Source organism: Oncorhynchus gorbuscha, unplaced genomic scaffold, assembly GCF_021184085.1.
Source record: "Oncorhynchus gorbuscha isolate QuinsamMale2020 ecotype Even-year unplaced genomic scaffold, OgorEven_v1.0 Un_scaffold_907, whole genome shotgun sequence".
Classification (NCBI taxonomy): domain Eukaryota; kingdom Metazoa; phylum Chordata; class Actinopteri; order Salmoniformes; family Salmonidae; genus Oncorhynchus; species Oncorhynchus gorbuscha.
In genome coordinates, this window is record NW_025745874.1 from 110727 (window position 1) to 135009 (window position 24283).

The 24283-nt window shown below is 43.7% G+C and overlaps 1 protein-coding gene across 4 annotated transcripts; it reads left to right on the top strand.

Annotated features, from left to right (window-relative positions):
- The first annotated feature begins 5685 nt into the window (after window positions 1-5685).
- On the top strand, window positions 5686-22637 carry LOC124020767 (NACHT, LRR and PYD domains-containing protein 1a-like). Of its 4 annotated transcripts, none has more exons than XM_046336028.1 (11): window positions 5686-5839; window positions 6943-7142; window positions 7235-7293; window positions 7400-7614; window positions 7739-7995; window positions 10543-10677; window positions 10824-11047; window positions 11451-11477; window positions 21743-21769; window positions 22054-22080; window positions 22403-22637. In XM_046336028.1, exons 2-11 carry the CDS (start codon window positions 7140-7142, stop codon window positions 22488-22490), a joined length of 1062 nt encoding a protein of 353 aa, XP_046191984.1. In that variant the 5' UTR covers window positions 5686-5839; window positions 6943-7139; the 3' UTR covers window positions 22491-22637. The 4 variants fall into 4 exon arrangements, 3 of the variants coding, with proteins under 3 accessions (XP_046191984.1, XP_046191985.1, XP_046191986.1); XM_046336029.1 differs by having other exon boundaries at window positions 10824-10876; XM_046336030.1 differs by lacking the exon at window positions 22403-22637 and having other exon boundaries at window positions 10824-10949; window positions 22054-22081.
- Window positions 22638-24283: the final 1646 nt, after the last annotated feature.

Below are 24283 nucleotides of genomic sequence, written 5' to 3' on the forward strand. Positions count from 1 at the left end.
AACATAATGAACACAGTCTGAAGATATAAACTATTCCGTTCCTATTTTACAGATATGCCTAATAGAATAAAACGTCACAATCTCTAGCAGGCCTACGGTCAGTTATGTCAATAGCCAAAGTGTAATAACAGGTTATAACACATCACCCCTAGTGCTCTACGTGTGGTGATTTGTCAGTTCAACAATTCCATTGGAATTGTCCTGCAACCAGGCAATTCATTAACTAATTTCCCTTGGGGGGACAAAATCTTAGTTGGCAGCGGGAAGAGGTCAGAAATGGCTCCGAGTAGTGAGGACGAAATGGAGGAAACAGGGGGAAAGTTGGTGAAGCAACAGCTGAATGAGAACAATATGGGTGTCAGTTGAGATGGTGTGGAGCAGGAGGATGAGGGTCAAGGACAGGAACGGTCTGTAGTGGAAAGACAGGAGGAAGAGAGACGATGCAGAAAGCAGTGGAGCGTCTAGTAAAGAAAGAAGAAGAAGAGAGATGATGCAGAAAGCAGTGGAGCGTCTAGTAAAGACAGAAGAAGAAGAGAGATGATGCAGAAAGCAGTGGAGCGTCTAGTAAAGAAAGAAGAAGAAGAGAGATGATGCAGAAAGCAGTGGAGCGTCTAGTAAAGACAGAAGAAGAGAGATGATGCAGAAAGCAGTGGAGCGTCTAGTAAAGAAAGAAGAAGAGAGATGATGCAGAAAGCAGTGGAGCGTCTAGTAAAGAAAGAAGAAGAAGAGAGATGATGCAGAAAGCAGTGGAGCGTCTAGTAAAGAAAGAAGAAGAAGAGAGATGATGCAGAAAGCAGTGGAGCGTCTAGTAAAGAAAGAAGAAGAAGAGAGATGATGCAGAAAGCAGTGGAAGTAAAGCAAGAAGAGAGATGATGCTAGTAAAGAAAGAAGAAGAAGAGAGATGATGCAGAAAGCAGTGGAGCAGTGGAAAAAGAAAGAAGAAGAAGAGAGATGATGCAGAAAGCAGTGGAGCGTCTAGTAAAGAAAGAAGAAGAAGAGAGATGATGCAGAAAGCAGAGCGCCTAGTAAAGAAAGAAGAAGAAGAGAGATGATGCAGAAAGCAGTGGAGCGTCTAGTAAAGAAAGAAGAAGAGAGAGATGATGCAGAAAGCAGTGGAGCGTCTAGTAAAGAAAGAAGAAGAAGAGAGATGATGCAGAAAGCAGTGGAGCGTCTAGTAAAGAAAGAAGAAGAAGAGAGATGATGCAGAAAGCAGTGGAGCGTCTAGTAAAGAAAGAAGAAGAAGAGAGATGATGCAGAAAGCAGTGGAGCGTCTAGTAAAGAAAGAAGAAGAAGAGAGATGATGCAGATGTCTAGTAAAGACAGAAGAAGAAGAAGAGAAGAGAGATGATGCAGAAAGCAGTGGAGCGTCTAGTAAAGAAAGAAGAAGAAGAGAGATGATGCAGAAAGCAGTGGAGCGTCTAGTAAAGAAAGAAGAAGAAGAGAGATGATGCAGAAAGCAGTGGAGCGTCTAGTAAAGAAAGAAGAAGAAGAGAGATGATACAGAAAGCAGTGGAGCGTCTAGTAAAGAAAGAAGAAGAAGAGAGATGATGCAGAAAGCAGTGGAGCGTCTAGTAAAGAAAGAAGAAGAAGAGAGATGATGCAGAAAGCAGTGGAGCGTCTAGTAAAGAAAGAAGAAGAAGAGAGATGATGCAGAAAGCAGTGGAGCGTCTAGTAAAGAAAGAAGAAGAAGAGAGATGATGCAGAAAGCAGTGGAGCGTCTAGTAAAGAAAAGAAGAAGAAGAGATGGTGGAAGTAAAGACAGAAGAAGAAGAGAGATGATACAGAAAGCAGTGGAGCGTCTAGTAAAGAAAGAAGAAGAAGAGAGATGATACAGAAAGCAGTGGAGCGTCTAGTAAAGAAAGAAGAAGAAGAGAGATGATACAGAAAGCAGTGGAGCGTCTAGTAAAGAAAGAAGAAGAAGAGAGATGATACAGAAAGCAGTGGAGCGTCTAGTAAAGAAAGAAGAAGAAGAGAGATGATACAGAAAGCAGTGGAGCGTCTAGTAAAGAAAGAAGAAGAAGAGAGATGATACAGAAAGCAGTGGAGTAGTAAAGAAAGAAGAAGAAGAGAGATGATACAGAAAGCAGTGGAGCGTCTAGTGAAGAAAGAAGAAGAAGAGAGATGATGCAGAAAGCAGTGGAGCGTCTAGTAAAGAAAGAAGAAGAAGAGATGATGAAAGAAAGCAGTGGAGCGTCTAGTAAAGAAAGAAGAAGAGAGATGATGCAGAAAGCAGTGGAGCGTCTAGTAAAGAAAGAAGAAGAAGAGAGATGATGCAGAAAGCAGTGGAGCGTCTAGTAAAGAAAGAAGAAGAAGAGAGATGATGCAGAAAGCAGTGGAGCGTCTAGTAAAGAAAGAAGAAGAAGAGAGATGATGCAGAAAGCAGTGGAGCGTCTAGTAAAGACAGAAGAAGAAGAGAGATGATGCAGAAAGCAGTGGAGCGTCTAGTGAAGAAAGAAGAAGAAGAGAGATGATGCAGAAAGCAGTGGAGCGTCTAGTAAAGAAAGAAGAAGAAGAGAGATGATGCAGAAAGCAGTGGAGCGTCTAGTAAAGAAAGAAGAAGAAGAGAGATGATGCAGAAAGCAGTGGAGCGTCTAGTAAAGAAAGAAGAAGAAGAGAGATGATGCAGAAAGCAGTGGAGCGTCTAGTAAAGAAAGAAGAAGAAGAGAGATGATGCAGAAAGCAGTGGAGCGTCTAGTAAAGAAAGAAGAAGAAGAGAGATGATGCAGAAAGCAGTGGAGCGTCTAGTAAAGAAAGAAGAAGAAGAGAGATGATGCAGAAAGCAGTGGAGCGTCTAGTAAAGAAAGAAGAAGAAGAGAGATGATGCAGAAAGCAGTGGAGCGTCTAGTAAAGAAAGAAGAAGAAGAGAGATGATGCAGAAAGCAGTGGAGCGTCTAGTAAAGAAAGAAGAAGAAGAGAGATGATGCAGAAAGCAGTGGAGCGTCTAGTAAAGAAAGAAGAAGAAGAGAGATGATACAGAAAGCAGTGGAGCGTCTAGTAAAGAAAGAAGAAGAAGAGAGATGATACAGAAAGCAGTGGAGCGTCTAGTAAAGAAAGAAGAAGAAGAGAGATGATGATGAAAGAAGAAGAAGAAGATGATGCAGAAAGCAGGGAGCGTCTAGTAAAGAAAGAAGAAGAAGAGAGATGATGCAGAAAGCAGTGGAGCGTCTAGTAAAGAAAGAAGAAGAAGAGAGATGATGCAGAAAGCAGTGGAGCGTCTAGTAAAGAAAGAAGAAGAAGAGAGATGATGCAGAAAGCAGTGGAGCGTCTAGTAAAGAAAGAAGAAGAAGAGAGATGATGCAGAAAGCAGTGGAGCGTCTAGTAAAGAAAGAAGAAGAAGAGAGATGATACAGAAAGCAGTGGAGCGTCTAGTAAAGAAAGAAGAAGAAGAGAGATGATACAGAAAGCAGTGGAGCGTCTAGTAAAGAAAGAAGAAGAAGAGAGATGATACAGAAAGCAGTGGAGCGTCTAGTAAAGAAAGAAGAAGAAGAGAGATGATACAGAAAGCAGTGGAGCGTCTAGTAAAGAAAGAAGAAGAAGAGAGATGATACAGAAAGCAGTGGAGCGTCTAGTAAAGAAAGAAGAAGAAGAGAGATGATACAGAAAGCAGTGGAGCGTCTAGTAAAGAAAGAAGAAGAAGAGAGATGATACAGAAAGCAGTGGAGCGTCTAGTGAAGAAAGAAGAAGAAGAGAGATGATGCAGAAAGCAGTGGAGCGTCTAGTAAAGAAAGAAGAAGAAGAGAGATGATACAGAAAGCAGTGGAGCGTCTAGTAAAGAAAGAAGAAGAAGAGAGATGATGCAGAAAGCAGTGGAGCGTCTAGTAAAGAAAGAAGAAGAAGAGAGATGATGCAGAAAGCAGTGGAGCGTCTAGTAAAGAAAGAAGAAGAAGAGAGATGATGCAGAAAGCAGTGGAGCGTCTAGTAAAGAAAGAAGAAGAAGAGAGATGATGCAGAAAGCAGTGGAGCGTCTACTAAAGACAGAAGAAGAAGAGAGATGATACAGAAAGCAGTGGAGCGTCTAGTAAAGACAGAAGAAGAAGAGAGATGATACAGAAAGCAGTGGAGCGTCTACTAAAGAAAGCATAAAGAGGGCCGAGGTAGGAAGCAAGAGCAGTGATGTGTTGGAGTAGAAAGTGGTGATGGTGTTTAATGAGACCACAGGGCCTCACTTACACCTTATCTGACTAACTAATGCTGAAAAATAGATTGAGTTGTAGAGAATGAAAGGACCATGAATGTAATAATAAATTGGTAGTAACCACTACAGAATATCCAGTCAGAACAAGGATGAGATGGATGTCAAAGGCTTTGAAGGTTTTCCTGGGAAATGTACGTCTAGGATTCCTTAGTTTCCATGTTAGAGAATTGGTCCCATATGCACTGCAGTGTTTTAAATACCAAAGAATGAGACATGTAGCTGCTCAGTGTAAAGGAAAGATGTGCCAAGTGTGGAGAAGAACATGATGACGGTGGATGTGGAAGCAATGTGAAGGTTAAGTGCTGTAATTGTGGGGGAGAACACAGTGGATGCCAGGTACAGAGAGAGGATAGAGAGGCTCAGAGATACAGGATCAGTCATGATGTATCATATGCAGAGGCTGTAAAACAGATTGGTAGAACTACAGTGAGGACTGATGGAGCTGACATGGATGTTCCTGTAGTAAGTGGACCTACTGTCAGACTGATGGAGCTGAGATGGATGTTCCTGTAGTAAGTGGACCTACTGTCAGACTGGTGGAGCTGAGATGGATGTTCCTGTAGTAAGTGGACCTACTGTCAGACTGATGGAGCTGAGATGGATGTTCCTGTAGTAAGTAGACCTACTGTCAGACTGATGGAGCTGAGATGGATGTATCTGTAGTAAGTGGACCTACTGTCAGACTGATGGAGCTGAGATGGATGTATCTGTAGTAAGTGGACCTACTGTCAGACTGATGGAGCTGAGATGGATGTATCTGTAGTAAGTGGACCTACTGTCAGACTGATGGAGCTGAGATGGATGTATCTGTAGTAAGTGGACCTACTGTCAGACTGGTGGAGCTGAGATGGATGTTCCTGTAGTAAGTGGACCTACTGTCAGACTGATGGAGCTGAGATGGATGTATCTGTAGTAAGTGAACCTACTGTCAGACTGATGGAGCTGAGATGGATGTATCTGTAGTAAGTGGACCTACTGTCAGACTGATGGAGCTGAGATGGATGTATCTGTAGTAAGTGGACCTACTGTCAGACTGATGGAGCTGAGATGGATGTTCCTGTAGTAAGTGGACCTACTGTCAGACTGATGGAGCTGAGATGGATGTATCTGTAGTAAGTAGACCTACTGTCTGTCGGGTCTTGTGTTTCTGCTGGTCCTGGCATGGTTTGGAGGTCTGTTCAGAAATATTGTGCTCATAAATGGACACTTTGATAATGAATAAAGTTGACTTCATAGTTTTTATCAATACGACTCTGGATGTGGAAAGCAGAAATGACAGGTTGAAGGTTATTGTGAACATGGAAAAATATATATTAGTGGTAATAAATGGTTGTTGACATGCTGAACAATCCTAAAGCAGGAGTTTTAAAGATAAAGCTTAATTGGGTTGGGGAGAGGGTGTGGTAGAAGTTAAGGATTTATTTGGTTTTGAATTGTATTTTCGTGGTAGTACAGAATTAGTCAAATCATGATTGATTCCAGGACAGGAGTTGGCGGCACTTTAAACGTTTGTTTGCGGACCGCCATGAAGAAGAAGAAAACATCGCCAACAACACAACGTCAATACCGGAAACACTACACGAACAAAGAGGACGAACAACACGAGACTCAGTCGTGTTGATTGTGCTGTGGACAAACTACGCAGTGAGTTGATGCCTATTCCGCAGCTAGTTAGCTAGATTAATTTATCAAACCAATTTGTATGCGTTGTTTGTTGGCAACCTTGAACTTTATTAAGTTTTTGGAACAAATTCCTGTTGGAACGTTCCACAGTAGAGCGTTGGACCAGTAACCGGAAGGTTGCTATATCGAATCCCCGACCTGATAAGGTACAAATCTGTCGTTCTGCCCCTGAACAAGGCAGTTAACCCGATGTTCCTAGGCCGTCGTTGTAAATAAGAATCTGTATTTAACTGACTTGCATAGTTAAATAAAGGTCAAATTAAAAAATATAAATTCATTTTCGGAGGAAATACTACAATCTTTACTGGTCTCTCTATCTAATTTACACACACACAGTAGATTGCAGTGTTTGCAGAGAATATCTACTATATATGATCTACTATACGTTCCTTGCTCAAATTGACTTTAGACCTGGCCCATAATCCTCCTAGAACCAAAGGTGGGGTTTCAGACACCTGAAACCCCACCTCTTTAAGGAATACCTAGGATAGGATAAGTAATCCTCCTCACCCCCCCCCCCCCTTTAAGATTTAGATGCACTATTGTAAAGTGACTGTTCCACTGGATGTCATAAGGTGAATGCACCAATTTGTAATAAGGATAAGAGCGTCTGTTAAATGACTTAAATGTAAATGTAAATGTAAATGAGATGGTCCTACAGATGTAGGATCTTAATTTGATCACTCATTTGTTGCCAAGAATTTTACTACACAGCAGGAAATGCAAACTTGTAATGTATTGGAGTTTAAAGTTCTCTGAAGTTTGTATTTTCCACTTGATTTGCCCTAATAAAAAATGTCACTACAGTCCCTGGTTCAATTTCCAATAGGGCTGCGTACAATTGGCCCAGCGTCGTCGGGGTAGGGCGTCATTGTAAATAGGAATTTGTTCTTAACTTATTTGCCTAGTTAAATGAAAAATAGTTCACATTTCCTGTTGCTGCAGGATTATTTTCCTGCTGAAGCAAACATGGCTCAAATTAAGATCCTACATCTGTATGTAATACAAAGACCACTTCAAACCAGTAACTAACAACATTTGATGTTTACACTATTTTTGTGCAGATTCTTCTCTCCTCCTGGATCCCAATGATCCCATTGTTGGACAGACCTTCACCTTGTCATCATCGACTAATGGGACAATGGAAGAAGAGAGCCAGGACTGTGTCAGAGTGTCTGACAGCTCAGCTGAGGCCATGTAGGAGTTAAGCATCACAGAGTGTAGAGTAGTGGACCAGAGCCTGTGTACTACTGATCCTCCCATGGTAAGACCCTCACTGGAAAGAAAGGAAGGACCAGTTTGTTTATATTCAACTACTCTTCAAACTATTCAAAATCTATTGTTTTTACATTTTAGAGATCTCCTGATAACTTTGAACCAGGTGTCTATGATCCTGAGGGCAAGGGAGAATATCGGTAACTTCCTCTTCTCTTAATTGTTTTCTCATTGATATTTAGTACAGACAATGCCTAAAAAATTGTTTTAACTAATTCAGGAAATCTAATTAAACCTGTAATACAGGTTCCAGTGCCCCAGTGCAGGTCTGTTCCAGTGCAGTATAACAGGCCTGGTGTTCAGGATGGAGGGAGAAGGAGAGGTGCTCTATAGGACAGTCCACTGGGACAGGAGGCTTCTATCCCAGAGAAGCAAGAGGCCTGCAGGACCCCTGTTCATGTTTAGATGCCTTAAGGGGTCTGTCTGTCAACTACACCTTCCACACTGTGAGATTCCTTCTGGTAAGTAATACATTTCCAGGGAGGTTATAGACTGTTTCTTAATCACCATCAGTAGCATCACTACTCCACTACTGGGTTGCCATCGTCATCTGAACAGAAGACTAATGTTCTCTTTCTCTCCTAGAGGGTGGATGTGACTTCCTGTCTGTAGCCCATGTGACTGATGATGACAGTATGGAGTTTCTCCTTCCCCATGAGGCAACAGAATCTCACGTCATATTAAACATCACTGGATTCAGCAAATATGGCATCACCAAGGAGCAGGAAGCTCCTGTCTCTCCTATCCGTGCTCTGGTGCTACTATTTTACAAACTCCCAGATGATAACAATAGTTCCACCCTAAATGTGTTGTTGCTGCCCAGAAATGTTGACATTGATGAGGTTAGTAGATCAGAGTTGTTAAAAACACCTCTTTGGTTGGAATTCTATCAAACTCATATTGTTGAACTCACCTTTTGCCACAGAATTATTTTTAATTTGGCGACGAATATGTAGCGAGGGCCAGCCGACTAGAGCATACAGGTCGCAGTGGTGGAAGGTATAAGGTGCTTTAGTAACAAAACGGATGGCACTGTGATAAACTGCATCCAGCTTGCTGAGTAGAGTATTGGAATCTATTTTGTAGATGACATCGCCGAAGTCGAGGATCGTTAGGAGAGTCAGTTTTACTAGGGTAAGTTTGGCGGCGTGAGTGAAGGAGGCTTTGTTGCGAAATAGAAAGACGACTCTAGATTTGATTTTGGATTGAAGATGTTTGATATGAGTCTGGAAGGAGAGTTTGCAGTCTAGCCAGACACCCAGGTACTTATAGATGTCCACATATTCTAGGTCGGAACCATTCAGGGTGGTGATGCAGCGAATGGTTGAAAAGCATGCATTTGGTTTTACTAGTGTTTAAGAGCAGTTGGAGGCCACGGAAGGAGTGTTGTATGGCATTGAAGCTCGTTTGGAGGTTAGATAGCACAGTGTCCACGGAAGGGCCAGAAGTATACAGAATGGTGTCGTCTGCATAGAGGTGGATCAGGGAATCGCCCGCAGCAAGAGCAACATCATTGATATATACAGAGAAAAGAGTCAGCCTGAGAATTGAATCCTATGGTACCCCCATAGAGACTGCCAGAGGACCGGACAACATGCCCTCCGATTTGACACACTGAACTCTGTCTGCCAAGTAGTTGGTGAACCAGGCAAGGCAGTCATTAGAAAAACAGATGGCTACTGAGTCTGCCGATAAGAATATGGTGATTGACTGAGTCGAAAGCCTTGGCCAGGTCGATGAAGACGGCTACACAGTACTGTCTTTTATCAATGGCGGTTATGATATCATTTAGGACCTTGAGCGTGGCTGAGGTGCACCCGTGACCGGCTCGGAAACCGGATTGCACAGCGGAGAAGGTACGGTGGGATTCAAATCAAATCAAATTTATTTATATAGCCCTTCGTACATCAGCTGATATCTCAAAGTGCTGTACAGAAACCCAGCCTAAAACCCCAAACAGCAAGCAATGCAGGTGTATAAGCACGGTGGCTAGGAAAAACTCCCTAGAAAGGCCAAAACTTAGGAAGAAACCTAGAGAGGAACCAGGCTATGTGGGGTGGCCAGTCCTCTTCTGGCTGTGCTGGGTGGAGATTATAACAGAACATGGCCAAGATGTTCAAATGTTCATAAATGACCAGCATGGTCGAATAATAATAAGGCAGAACAGTTGAAACTGGAGCAGCAGCACAGTCAGGTGGACTGGGGACAGCAAGGAGTCATCATGTCAGGTAGTCCTGGGGCATGGTCCTAGGGCTCAGGTCCTCCGAGAGAGAGAAAGAAAGAGAGAATTAGAGAGAGCATATGTGGGGTGGCTGTTGGCCGAGGTTGGAGTAGCCAGGAGGAAGACATGGCCAGCCGTTGAGAAATGCTTGTTGAAGTTTTCGACTATCATGGATTTATCGGTGGTGACCGTGTTACCTAGCCTCAGTGCAGTGGGCAGCTGGGAGGAGGTGCTCTTGTTCTCCATGGACTCTACAGTGTCCCAGAACTTTTTGGAGTTGGAGCTACAGGATGCACATTTCTGCTTGATAAAGCTGGCCTTTGCTTTCCTGGCAATATTTTTGGGTGTAATGTGATTGGGCTGGGTTCATCCAGACAGATATATTTTTGGGTGTAATGTGATTGGCCTGGGTTCATCCAGACAGATATATTTTTGGGTGTAATGTGATTGGGCAGACAGATATATTTTGGGGTGTAATGTGTAATGCAATTGGGCTGGGTTCATCCAGACAGATATATTTTGGGGTGTAATGATAATTTCTGGATAAAGTTGGGTTCAAGACAGATATATTTTGGGTGTAATGTAATTGGGCTGGGTTCATCCAGACAGATATATTTTGGGGTGTAATGTGATTGGGCTGGGTTCATCCAGACAGATATATTTTGGGGTGTAATGTAATTGGGCTGGGTTCATCCAGACAGATATATTTTGGGGTGTAATGTGATTGGGCTGGGTTCATCCAGACAGATATATTTTGGGGTGTAATGTAATTGGGCTGGGTTCATCCAGACAGATATATTTTGGGGTGTAATGTAATTGGGCTGGGTTCATCCAGACAGATATATTTTGGGGTGTAATTTTGGGGGGTTCATCCAGACAGATAATTTTGTGTAATTTTGGGCTGGGTTCATCCAGACAGATATATTTTGGGGTGTAATGTAATTCTAAATGGTGTAATGTATTTGGGCCAGACAGATATATTTTGGGTGTAATGTAATTCTAAATGGTGAATCCAGACCTGCGGGTCTCTCACTCACCAACCCAACATCTTAACCATTACATCAAGATGATACCCTCAAGATCCGAGGGCGCCATTTTTGCTTCCATGTTTCAGGCAGTGCTACCTCATTATGACTGTGTGTTCCAAACCATTTCCAATCCTCTCAAGGTGTGTAAGACCAGGAGGACAAGGAATGGAGACAGAGAAATCTACATTGAAATAAATCCTAACTGTAGACTAACCCCGGACCAAGAATACACCCTCTCCACCGATCTAACAGATGAACATCACATAGATCCAAAGGTAGGCTAATAAATATTACATGAGAGACAGAGAGGAAATGTGCTGATATGACATGTCAGTCATTTATGTGATGCTACCTTGATAAGATGTAGAAATCACATACAATTCTGTTCGGCTTGATATTTGTTCTTTTTTTTTCTCTCCAGGAAGCAGAGTTTGTGGATTATGATTCCTATACAAACTACATGCCGACATTTCAGTTGCGTTTAAAAACTGTTGTTGAAGAAGTGGATCTTCTTCTGGAAGAACATGGCGGTCCTGAAAATGAACGTGTATGGGACTCAGAGAGAGTAGGAGTTACAATAGAACTAGTTGTAATTAGTAGTTGTAGTAAATTAAAGTATATGGGACCGCCTTGTTTCACTACCAGGTAACTGAAACTCAGAGAGAGTAGGAGTTACAATAGAACTAGTTGTAATTAGTAGTAGTAGTAAATTAAAGTGTATGGGACCGCCTTGTTTCACTACCAGGTAACTGAAACTCAGAGAGAGTAGGAGTTACAATAGAACTAGTTGTAATTAGTAGTAGTAGTAAATTAAAGTGTATGGGACCGCCTTGTTTCACTACCAGGTAACTGAAACTCAGAGAGAGTAGGAGTTACAATAGAACTAGTTGTAATAGTAGCATTTTACATTGACATTTTACATTACATTAGTAACAGTCATTGTAGTCGTAGTAGTAGCAGTAGTAGTAGTGCTGCTGTTGTTGATTTAATTAAATTATGATACAATTGATTATTTCACCATAGTAGATCACCCTCTTTTAATCCACAGCCTCACCAACAGAAGTGAAGTCTGCAGGTAACTGGTCTCATCAAACCTTATATTTGTCTTCGTCTCATCAACTCAAAATCATAAGCAATGATACTATGAGGAATTCAATTGTGAACAACTCATTCTCCTAATGGTTCTGTGTTGTAAAATAACACAATAAAATAACAATGAGGCTGTATACAGGGGGTACCGGTACAGAGTCAATGTGGAGACTATATACAGGGGGTACCGGTACAGAGTCACTGTGGAGACTATATACAGGGGGTACCGGTACAGAGTCAATGTGGAGACTATATACAGGGGGTACCGGTACAGAGTCAATGTGGAGGCTATATACAGGGGGTACCGGTACAGAGTCAATGTGGAGGCTATATACAGGAGGTACCGGTACAGAGTCAATGTGGAGACTATATACAGGAGGTACCAGTACAGAGTCAATGTGGAGACTATATACAGGAGGTACCGGTACAGAGTCAAGGTGGAGGCTATATACAGAGGGTACCGGTACAGAGTCAATGTGGAGACTATATACAGGAGGTACCAGTACAGAGTCAATGTGGAGGCTATATACAGGGGGTACCGGTACCGAGTCAATGTGGAGGCTATATACAGGGGGTACCGGTACCGAGTCAATGTGGAGGCTATATACAGGGGGTACCGGTACCGAGTCAATGTGGAGGTTATATACAGGGGGTACCGGTACCGAGTCAATGTGGAGGCTATATACAGGGGGTACCGGTACCGAGTCAATGTGGAGGCTATATACAGGGGGTACCGGTACCGAGTCAATGTGGAGGCTATATACAGGGGGTACCGGTACCGAGTCAATGTGCGGGGGTACAGGTTAGTCGAGGTCATTTGTATATGTAGGTAGGGGTGGAGTGACTATGCATAGATAATGAACAGCGAGTAGCAGTGTGTGCAAAACAAATGGGGGGGTCTTATGGCTTGGGGATAGAAGCTGTTAAGGAGCCTTTTGGTCCTAGACCTGGCGCTCCAGTACTGCTTGCCGTGCGGTAGCAGAGAAAACAGTCTATGACTTGGGTGACTGGAGTCTGACAATTTTTTGGGCTTTCCTCTGACACCGCCTCTCATATACAGTTGAAGTCAGAAGTTTACATACACCTTAGCCAAATATATTTAAACTCAGTTTTTCACAATTCCTGACATTTAATCCGAGTTAAAAATCCCTGTTTTAGGTCAGTTAGGATTACCACATTATTTTAAGAATGTGAAATGTCAGAATAATAGTAGATAATTATTTCTTTCAGCTTTTATTTCTTTCATCACATTCACAATGGGTCAGAAGTTTACATACACTCAATTAGTAGTTGGTAGCATTGCCTTTCAATGGTTTATCTTGAGTCAAACGTATCGGGTAGCCTTCCACAAGCTTCCCCCAATACGTTGGGTGAATTTTGGCCCATTCCTCCTGACAGAGCTGGTGTAACTGAGTCAGGTTTGTAGGCCTCCTTGCTCGCACCCGCTTTTTCAGTTCTGCCCACAAATGTTCTATAGGATTGAGGTCAGGGCTTTGTGATAGCCACTCCAATACCTTAACTTTGTTGTCCTTAAGCCATTTTGTCACAACTTTGGAAGTATGCTTGGGGTCATTGTCCATTTGGAAGACCCATTTGTGACCAAGCTTTAACTTCCTGACTGATGTCTTGAGATGTTGCTTCAATATATCCACATAATTTTCTTCCTCATGATGCCATCTATTTTGTGAAGTGCACCAGTCCCTCCTGCAACAAAGCACCCCCACAACATGATGCTGCCACCCCTGTGCTTCACGGTTGGGATGGTGTTCTTTGGCTTGCAAGCATCCCCCTTTTTCCTCCAAACATAACGATGGTCATTATGGCCAAACAGTTCTATTTTTGTTTCAACAGACCAGAGGACATTTCTCCAAAAAGTACGATCTTTGTCCCCATGTGCAGTTGCAAACCGTAGTCTGTCTTTTTTTATGGCGGTTATGGAGCTGTGGCTTCTTCCTTGCTGATTGGCCTTTCGGGTTATGTCGATATGGGTCTCGTTTTACTTTGGATATAGATACTTTTGTACCTGTTTCCTCCATCGTCTTCACAAGGTCCTTTGCTGTTGTTCTGGGATTGATTTGCACTTTTCGCACCAAAGTACGTTCATCTCTAGGAGACAGAACGCGTCTCCTTCCGGAGCGGTATGACCGTTGCGTGGTCCCATGGTGTTTATACTTGCATACTATTGTTTGTACAGATGAACATGGTACCTTCAGGCGTTTGGAAATTGTTCCCAATAATGAACCAGACTTGTGGAAGTCTACAATGTTTTGTTTTGAGGTATTGGCTGATTTCTTTTGATTTTCCCATGATGTCAAGCAAAGAGGCACTGAGTTTGAAGGTAGGCCTTGAAATACATCCAGTTGCAAACCGTAGTCTGTCTTTTTTATGGCGGTGGCTTCTTCCTTGCTGAGTGGCCTTTCAGGGTATGTCGATTATTGCAGTCGTTTTACTCTGGATATAGATACTTTTGTACCTGTTTCCTCCAGCATCTTCAGAAGGTCCATTGCCATTGTTCTGGGATTGATTTGCACATTTCACACCAAAGTGTGTTAATCTCTAGGAGACAGAACTTGTTTCCTTCCTGAGCGGTATGACGGCTGCGTGGTACTTGTGTACTATTGTTTGTACAGATCAACGTGATACCTTCAGGCGTTTGGAAATTGCTCCCAAGGATGAACCAGACTTGTGGAGGTCTACATTTTTTTTTCTGAGGTCTTGGCTGATTTATTTTTATTTCCCCATGATGTCAAGCAAAGAGGCATCAAGTTTGAAGGAAGGCCTTGAAATACATCCACAGGTACACCTCCAATTGACTCAAATTATGTCAATTAGCCAATCAGAAGCTTCTAAAGCCATGACATAATTTTCTGGAATTTTCCAAGCTGTTTAAAGGCACAGTCAACTTAGTGTATGTAAACTTTTGACCCACTGGAATTGTGATACAGTGGTAAAAAATACTTGTGTCATGCACAAAGTAGATGTCCTAACCGACTTGCCAAAACTATAGTTTGTGATCAAGAAATTTGTGGAGTGGTTGAAAAATGAGTTTAATTGACTCCAACCTAAGTGTATGTAAACTTCCAACTTCAACTGTAGGTACTGGATGGCAGGAAGCTTGGCTCCAGTGATGTACTGGGCCGTACACACTACCCTCTGTAGCGCGTTATGGTCAGATACCGAGCAGTTGCCATACCAGGCGGAGATGCAACCGGTCAGGATGCTCTCGATGGTGCAGCTGTAGAACTTTTTGAGGATCGGGGACACACGCCAAATCTTTAGTCTCCTGAGGGAGAAAAGGTGTAGTCGTGCCCTCATAACGACTGTCCTGGTATGTTTGGACCATGATAGTTTGTTGCTGATGTGGACACCAAGGAACTTGAAACTCTCGACCCGCTCCACTACAGTCCCATCGATGTTAATGGGGGCCTGTTCAGCCAGCCTTTTCCTGTAGTCCACGATCAGCTCCTGATCCTCAAATCTTCTTGGGTATGACGTAACAAGCTTGGCACACCTGTATTTGGGGAGATTCTCCCATTCTTCTCTGCAAATCCTGTCAAGCTCTGTCAGGATGGATGGTGAGTGTCGCTGCACAGCTATTTTCAGGTCTCTCCAGAGATATTTGATTGGGTTCAAGTCTGGGCTCTGGCTGGGCCACTCAAGGATATTCAGAGACTTGTCCCGAAGCCACTCCTGCGTTGTCTTGGCTGTGTGCTTAGGGTTGTTGTCTTGTTGAAGGTGAATCCTTTAGGTGCCTTTTGGCAAACCTTTACTGAGGAGTGGTTTCTATCTGGCCACACTTCCATAAAGGCCTGATTTGGTGGAGTGCTGCAGAGATGGTTGTCCTTCTGGAAGGTTCTCCCATCTCCACAGAGAAACTCTGAAGCTCTGTCAGTGACCATTGGGTCACTTCCCTGACCTTCGCCCCCGATTGCTCCGTTTGGCCGGGTGGCCAGGTCTAGGAAGACTCTTGGTGGTTCCAAACTTCTTCCTTTTAAGAATGATGGAGGCCAATGTGTTCTCAGGGACCTTCAATGCTGCAGACATTTTTTTGGTACCCTTCCCCAGATCTGTGCTGCGACACAATCCTGTCTCGGAGCTCTACGAACAATTCCTTCGACCTCATGGCTTGGTTTTTGCTCTGACATGCACTGTGAACTGTGGGACCTTATATAGACAGGTGTGAGCCTTTCCAAATAATGTCCAATCAATTGAATTTACCACAGGTGGACTCCAATCAAGTTGTAGAAACATCTCAAGGATGATCAATGGAAACAGGATGCACCTGAAGTCAATTTTGAGTCTCATAGCAAAGGGTCTGAATACTTATGTAAATAAGGTATTTCTGTTGTCTTTTTAAATACATTTGCAAACATGTATTGTGTGTAGATGAATGATTTTTATTTAAGGTTGTAGACTATTTTAGACTAAGGTTGTAACGTAACAAAATGTGGGGAAGGGGTCTGAATACTTTCCGAATGCACTGTACGCATCTGTCTAGGTTGGAACTGTTGCTGTTAAAATATAGGAAATCATTTTCATTCTGAACTGGAATAAGCTGATTAATCACATCACACACATAGACCAGAAAACACACACACAGGCTCAGTTTTTGATCGTGCAACCCTAAGTAACAGTACAGAAGAAACATGATCATGCCTACTGTACATCTTACTGTAGAAAGTATTGTTTAAAAAATCTAGGTTTGAACTGTTGCTGTTAAAAATACAATACATCTTATTATTCTGAATTGGAATACACTGATTGATTACATCACACAGACCAGAAAACACACACATGGTCCTAATGAGAGGTGTGTGGCTGGTTGAAGCTTTCAACAAGCATTTCTATTCTGGGCTCAGTTAACAACCCTGAGGTCTTGCTCAGCTTTGAGTCTGTTTCTGTACTTGTTTTTTAACTACGCCAGAGTTGAGAACCCTCATAGGTATGTGGTGCCAAACTGGATGTGAAGATCTACTGCTTTCTCAGTCAGGCAGGATAACACTTCCTGCTGTAGATGAGCAACCCAGGACTATGTGAGTGGGTTCTCAGTCAGGCAGGATACCACTTCCTGCTGTAGATGAGCAACCCAGAACTATGTGAGTGGGTTCTCAGTCAGGCAGGACACCACTTCCTGCTGTAGATAAGCAACCCAGAACTATGTGAGTGGGTTCTCAGTCAGGCAGGATACCACTTCCTGCTGTAGATGAGCAACCCAGAACTATGTGAGTGGGTTCTCAGTCAGGCAGGATACCACTTCCTGCTGTAGATGAGCAACCCAGAACTATGTGAGTGGGTTGCCTCAAAAAACATCTTGCTTCAATCAGTTTTGTCCAGTTCAGAATAAAAATTAGTACTTGTATTTTAACAGCAACAGTTCCAACCTAGACTTGTTTTCAACAATCATTTCTACAGTAAGATGTACAGTAGGCCTGATCATTTCTACAGTAAGATGTACAGTAGGCCTGATCATTTCTACAGTAAGATGTACAGTAGGCCTGATCATTTCTACAGTAAGATGTACAGTAGGCCTGATCATTTCTACAGTAAGATGTACAGTAGGCCTGATCATTTCTACAGTAAGATGTACAGTAGGCCTGATCATTTCTACAGTAAGATGTACAGTAGGACTGATCATTTTATCTTCACGTGTACTGTAACTTAGGATTTTTTATTTATTTCACCTTTATTTAACCAGGTAGGCCAGTTGAGGTGAAGTTCTCATTTACAACTGTGACCTGGCCAAGATAAAGCAAAGCAGTGTGTCACAAACATCAACACAGAGTTACACGCGGAATAAACAAACATACAGTCAATAATACAATAGAATAAGTCTATATACAGTATGTGCAAAAGAGGTAGGATAAGGGAGGTAAGGCAATAAATAGGCCATAGTGGAGAGGTAATTACAATATAGCAATTAAACACTGGATAGAGAGATCTGCAGAAGATGAGTGTGCAAGTAGAAATACTGGGGTGCAAAGGAGCCAAATAAATAACAATATGGGGATGAGGTAGATGGATGGGTTATTTACAGATGGGCTATGTTCAGGTGCACTGCACTGTGAGCTGCTCTGACAGCTTTTGCTTAAAGTTAGTGAGGGAGATATGAGTCTCCAGCTTCAGTGATTTTTGCAGGAAGGAAAGGAAGGAGGAATTGGCTTTGGGGGTGACCAGTGAAATATACCTGCTGGAGCGTGTGCTACGGGTGGGTGCTGCTATGGTGACCAGTGAGCTGAGATAAGGGTGGGCTTTACCTAGCAAAGACTTATAGATGACCTGGAGCCAGTGGGTTTGGCGACGAATATGAAGCGAGGGCCAGCCAATGAGAGCATACAGGTCGCAGTGGTGGGTAGTATATGGTGCTTTGATGACAAAACGGATGGCACTGTGATAGACTGCATCCAATTTGCTGAGAAGAGTGTTGGAGGCTATTTTGTAAATGACATCGCCGAAGTCAATGATCAGTAGGATAGTCAGTTTTACGAAGGTATGTTTGGCAGCATGAGTGAAGGATGCTTTGATGCAAAATAGGAAGCAGAGTCTAGATTTAATTTTGGATTGGAGATGCTTAATGTGAGTCTAGAAGGAGAGTTTATAGTCTAACCAGACACCTAGAATATGTGGACAACTACCTAAGTCAGAACCGTACAGAGTAGTGGTTGAAGATCAGTTGAAGAGCATGCATTTAGTTTTACTTGCATTTAAGAGCAGTTGGAGGACACGGAAGGAGTGTTGTATGGCATTGAAGCTTGTCTGAAGGTTAGTTAACACAGTGTCCAAAGAAGGGCCAAAAGTATACAGAATGGTGTCGTCTGCGTAGAGGTGGATCAGAGACTCACCAGCAGCAAGAGCTACATCATTGATGTATACAGAGGAAAGAGTTGGACCGAAGATTGAACACTGGCACCCCCATAGAGAGTCTGTCAGAGGTCTGGAGAACAGGCCCTCCGATTTGACACACTGAAGTCTATCTGAGAAGTAGTTGGTGAACCATGTGACGCAGTCATTTGAGAAACCAAGGCTGTTGAGTCTGCTGATAAGAATGTGGTGATTGACAGAGTCGAAAGCCTTGGCCAAGTTGACGAATACAGCTGCACAGTATTGTCTCTTATCGTTGGCGGTTATGATATCGTTTAGGACCTTGAGCATGGCTGAGGTGCACCCATGACCAGCTCGGAAACCAGATTGCATAGCGGAGAAGGTGCGGTGGGATTCAAAATGGTCGGTGATCTGTTTGTTAACTTGGCTTTCGAAGACCTTGGAAAGGCATGGCAGGATAGATATAGGTCTGTAGCAGTTTGGGTCTAGAGTGTCTCCCCCTTTGAAGAGGGGGATGACCGCGGCAGCTTTCCAATCTTTGGGGATATCAGACGGTACGAAAGAGAGGTTGAACAGGCTAGTAATAGGGGTTGCAACAATTTCTGCGGATCATTTTTGGAAGAGAGGGTCCAGATTGTCTAGCCCAGCTGATTTGTAGGGATCCAGATTTTGCAGTTCTTTCAGAATATCAGCTATCTGGATTTGGGTGAAGGAAAAATGGGGGAGGCTTGGGCAAGTTTCTGTGGGGGGTGCAGGGCTGTTGACCGGGGTAGGGGTGGCCAGGTGGAAAGCATGGCCAGCCATAGAAAAATGCTTCTTGAAATTCTCAAATATTGTGGCTTTATCAGTGGTGACAGTGTTTCCCAGCCTCAGTGCAGTGGGCAGCTGGGAGGAGGTGCTCTTATTCTCCATGGACTTTACAGTGTCCCAGAACTTTTTGGAGTTTGTGCTACAGGATGCACATTTTTGTTTGAAAAAGCTAGCCTTTGCTTTCCTAACTGCCTGTGTATATTGGTTCCTAACTTCCCTGAAAAGTTCAATATCGCACGGGCTCTTCGATGCTAATGCAGTAAGCCACAGGATGTTTTTGTGCTGGTCAAGAGCAGTCAGGTCTGGAGTGAACCGAGGGCTATATCTGTTCCTGGTTCTACATTTTTGAATGGGGCATGCTTATTTAAGATTTTGAGGAAAGCACTTTTTAAAGAATAACCAGGCATCCTCTACTGACGGAATGAGGTCAATATCCTACCAGGATAACCGGGCCAGGTCAATTAGAAAGGCCTGCTCGTGAAAGGCCTGAAGTGTTTTAGGGAGTGTTTGACAGTGATGAAGGGTGGTCGTTTGACTGCAGACCCATTACGGACGCCGGCAATAAGGCAGTGATTGCTGAGATCCTGGTTGAAGACAGCAGAGGTGTATTTGGAGGGCATGTTGGTTAGGATGATTTCTATGAGGGGGCCCGTGTTTACGGATTTGGGGTTGTACCTGGTATGTTCATTGATAATTTGTGTAAGATTGAGGGCATCAAGCTTAGATTGTAGAATGGCCGGAGTGTTAAGCATGTCCCAGTTTAGGTAACCTAGCAGCACGAGCTCTGAAGATAATGGGGGGCAATCAATTCACATATGGTGTCCAGGGCACAGCTGGGGGCTGAAGGGGATCTATAACAAGTGGCAGTGGTGAGAGACTTGTTTCTGGAAAGGTGGATTTTTAAAAGTAGAAGCTCGAATTTTTTTGGAACAGACCTGGATAGTAAGACAGAACTCTGCAGGCTCTCCCTGCAGTGGATTGCAACTCCGATCCCTTTGGCAGTTCTATCTTGTGGGATTGGCTTCTTGGTTCCTCTTAAAGCTTCTCTTCAAGGGAGTTTTTTTCATTTTTTTTTGCCACCATCACTTCTGCTTACTGTCCTGGGGTCAAAGGTTGGCTCACTCTGTGGGCATTTCGTCCAGACACCTTGACTACATCAAGCGACACCGCCAACCATTCAGCACCTGCAGTACAAAACGTCTCACTTCCTCTCCAGGGTCCGACTAACTTGGAGTTCTCTTTTTGGGGATTGCCTTTACCACAGTAGCCTAACTACCACAGCCTGATGGTGAAGTCTATCTGAGGCTCCTAGCCAAACCCTACAGAGTGAATCCCTCCTGAATCCCTCCTCTACAGTCCTCTGCTTCACCCGGTCCATTCTCATTTCCCTTCTGAATCCCTCTGCTTCATCCGGTCCATTCTCACTCCCCTCCTGAATCCCTCTGCTTCACCCGGTCCATTCTCATTTCCCTCCTGAATCCCTCTGCTTCATCCGGTCCATTCTCACTCCCCTCCTGAATCCCTCTGCTTCATCCGGTCCAGTCTCATTTCCCTCCTGAATCCCTTCTCTACAGCCCTCTACTTCATCCGGTTCATTCTCATTTCCCTCCTGAATCCCTTCTCTACAGCCCTCTACTTCATCCGGTCCATTCTCACTCCCCTCCTGAATCCCTTCTCTACAGCCCTCTGCTTCATCCGGATCATTCCCATTTCCCCTCCTGAATCCCTCTGCTTCACCCGGTTCATTATCATTTCCCTCCTGAATCCCTCCTGAATCCCTCCTCTACAGCCCTCTACTTCATCCGGCCCATTCTCACTCCCCTCCTGAATCCCTCTGCTTCATCCGGTCCATTCTCACTCCCCTCCTGAATCCCTCTGCTTCATCCGGTCCATTCTCATTTCCCTCCTGAATCCCTTCTCTACAGCCCTCTACTTCATCCAGTTCATTCTCATTTCCCCTCCTGAATCCCTTCTCTACAGCCCTCTGCTTCATCCGGATCATTGTCATTTCCCCTCCTGAATCCCTCTGCTTCACCCGGTTCATTCTCATTTCCCTCCTGAATCCCTCCTCTACAGCCCTCTACTTCATCCGGTCCATTCTCACTCCCCTCCTGAATCCCTCCTCTACAGCCCTCTACTTCATCCGGTTCATTCTCATTTCCCGACTGAATGCACGTTCTCACTTCCATTCCATTTCCTCAATAAATATTCTAGACCCATTTCATGTCTGGTCCTTAAACTGCTGAATAATACTGTATCCTTACGTAGAGCATCAGTACAAGACCCTGATATGACCTATTTAGCATTAACAATGTCTGGTTAAAGGGAAATGTATTGTCATTTCATTGGTTTTCTCTTACAGCCACGCCCCCAGGGGATAACTCAGCAGGGAAATGTGTTGTCATTTCATTGGTTTTCTCTTACAGCCACGCCCCCAGGGGATAACTCAGCAGGGAAATGTTTTACAACAAGGTTTTCACTTAGTAGTTGGCTGAAGGTTATTGAATCAAAACCCTTACTAATCTAGTATGCCGGTATACGGATATTCAATTAGATTCAATTCAATTATGATCCATCGTTATTTTACTACATAGTACAACACCTTCTCTTTCTCATCCACAGTCTCCGCAACAGAAGTTCCCTCTTCAGGTAACGGTTCTCATCAAACCTACTACTTGTCTTAGTCTCATCACCGATGGTTTCCTCATCTTAAACAATGATACTATGAGGAAATCAAATGTGAAGAACTCTAATTATCCTCGTGGTTCTGAGTTGTAAAATGAATGATGGTGTACAGAGACATTGGATCTTGCCTTCGTTGTAACCTAGCTCATGTTTAATACTATATACCCGCTTGTTAATGATATGGATGGTCTGTCAAATGAAATCATGTCTTGAGGAGCCCTTGTAAATCCGTTTATTTTTATCCACAGTTACACCACCAGGTGGCGCTACATCAGGTAGATATAATTTCTCGTCTTCCCCCAAGAGATTTAATTGTGTTCCTTAATATCAAATTTTTGCAGCAAACACAATAACCTAGCTTTTTAGAATCCCAAAGATAAAAGGTAGAAAACATGAGTTACTAATTAGTTACTTAATGTTTAGTGAGTGTTACACCTTTTCCTTTTAACTAGGATTTAATAGTTTGGTCGCACCTCGACTCCTGTGGTTAAGCGCCTTCCACTTAATTACAATAATTAAAGGTAGACTCAGTACACAATAGGGAACCTGTTGTTTACATATTTTAGTTATGTTTCATATTTTTATTTCTGTGTCTAGGGACAACAAAGGTTCATTTTCTGCTGTTGGACACTATGGAAAAGCTGAGTCGAAGCGACCTGAAGAAATTTCAGTGGTACCTGATTAAGGGTGTGGAGGGCTTCTCTTCCATCTCAGAGGGCCAGCTGGAGGATGCTGACAGGCTGGTCACAGTGGATAGGATGGTACAGAACTACTGTGATGAGGGAGCTGTGAAGATCACACTGGAGATCCTGAGGAAGATGTACCAGAACAATCTGGCTGATGAGTTAGAGATAAAGTTCCCAAACAATGTCTGAACTGTATACAGTATGACTACAACTCTGTATGCATTCGCACATCAAGTCTTCTCTTGAGATGGGCTCAGGGATGGAACAACTATTGAACATCTGTGGTTGTTTGTGGGGGAAGGGTGGATAGTGTGTGTGACTGTGGGTGTGGTTGTTTGTGGGGGAAGGGTGGATAGTGTGTATGACTGTGGGTGTGTGTATGTATCCCACATATGTTGCTACGGGGTAATGGTTTTAGGGACAATGTAGGATGAATCACAATAATTATTTGCCAAAAATGTGAGAATAGAAAGGTTCAGAACTTTTGTGAAACATTACAGCACAGTTGAAAAATATCTGGCAAATAGAAATGGTGGTGTTCAGAGATAGATGGGAGGGTTTGAGTGGAGCTGAAGGATTGGAGGGGTTGAGTGGAGCTGAAGAATGGGAGGGGTTGAGTGGAGCTGAAGGATGGGAGGGGTTGAGTGGAGCTGAAGGAAGGGAGGGGTTGAGTGGAGCTGAAGGATGGGAGGGGTTGAGTGGAGCTGAAGGAAGGGAGGGGTTGAGTGGAGCTGAAGGATGGGAGGGGTTGAGTGGAGCTGAAGGAAGGGAGGGGTTGAGTGGAGCTGAAGGATGGGAGGGGTTGAGTGGAGCTGAAGGAAGGGAGGGGTTGAGTGGAGCTGAAGGATGGGAGGGTTAGTGGTTAGAGCATTGGACTAGTAACCGAAAGGTTGCAAGTTCGAATCCCCGAGCTGACAAGGTACAAATCTGTCGTTCTGCCCCTGAACAGGCAGTTAACCCACTGTTCCTAGGCCGTCATTGAAAATAAGAATGTGTTCTTAACTGACTTGCCTAGTAAAATAAAGGTAATATATAAGGATGGGAGGGTTTGAGTGGAGCTGAAGGATGGGAGGGTTTGAGTGGAGCTGAAGGATGGGAGGGGTTGAGTGGAGCTGAAGGATGGGAGGGGTTGAGTGGAGCTGAAGGATGGGAGGGTTTGAGTGGAGCTGAAGGATGGGAGGGTTTGAGTGGAGCTGAAGGATGGGAGGGGTTGTGTGGAGCTGAAGGATGGGAGGGTTTGAGTGGAGCTGAAGGATGGGAGGGTTTGAGTGGAGCTGAAGGATGGGAGGGGTTGAGTGGAGCTGAAGGATGGGAGGGTCTGAGTGGAGCTGAAGGATGGGAGGGTTTGAGTGGAGCTGAAGGATGGGAGGGTTTGAGTGGAGCTGAAGGATGGGAGGGTTTGAGTGGAGCTGAAGGATGGGAGGGGTTGAGTGGAGCTGAAGGATGGGAGGGGTTGAGTGGAGCTGAAGGATGGGAGGGGTTGAGTGGAGCTGAAGGATGGGAGGGGTTGAGTGGAGCTGAAGGATGGGAGGGGTTGAGTGGAGCTGAAGGATGGGAGGGTTTGAGTGGAGCTGAAGGATGGGAGGGGTTGAGTGGAGCTGAAGGATGGGAGGGTTTGAGTGGAGCTGAAGGATGGGAGGGTTTGGAGAAAATATATTTTTTTAAATATACAGATTTTATATATATGTATATTTACAAAAAATAAATATGGGGGATTGGAAATGATGCAGACAATTACATTGATGGAAGTGACAATCTATCTGCAATATGAAAGCTGATCTAAAGGTCTGAA

Bases quoted from the DNA above. Each gene is read 5' to 3' on its own strand.
- LOC124020767 (XM_046336028.1), top strand. The intron at 7,294-7,399 runs GTAACTTCCTCT...CCTGTAATACAG, and splicing joins GAGGGCAAGGGAGAATATCG to GTTCCAGTGCCCCAGTGCAG. The intron at 10,678-10,823 runs GTAGGCTAATAA...TTTTCTCTCCAG, and splicing joins AACATCACATAGATCCAAAG to GAAGCAGAGTTTGTGGATTA.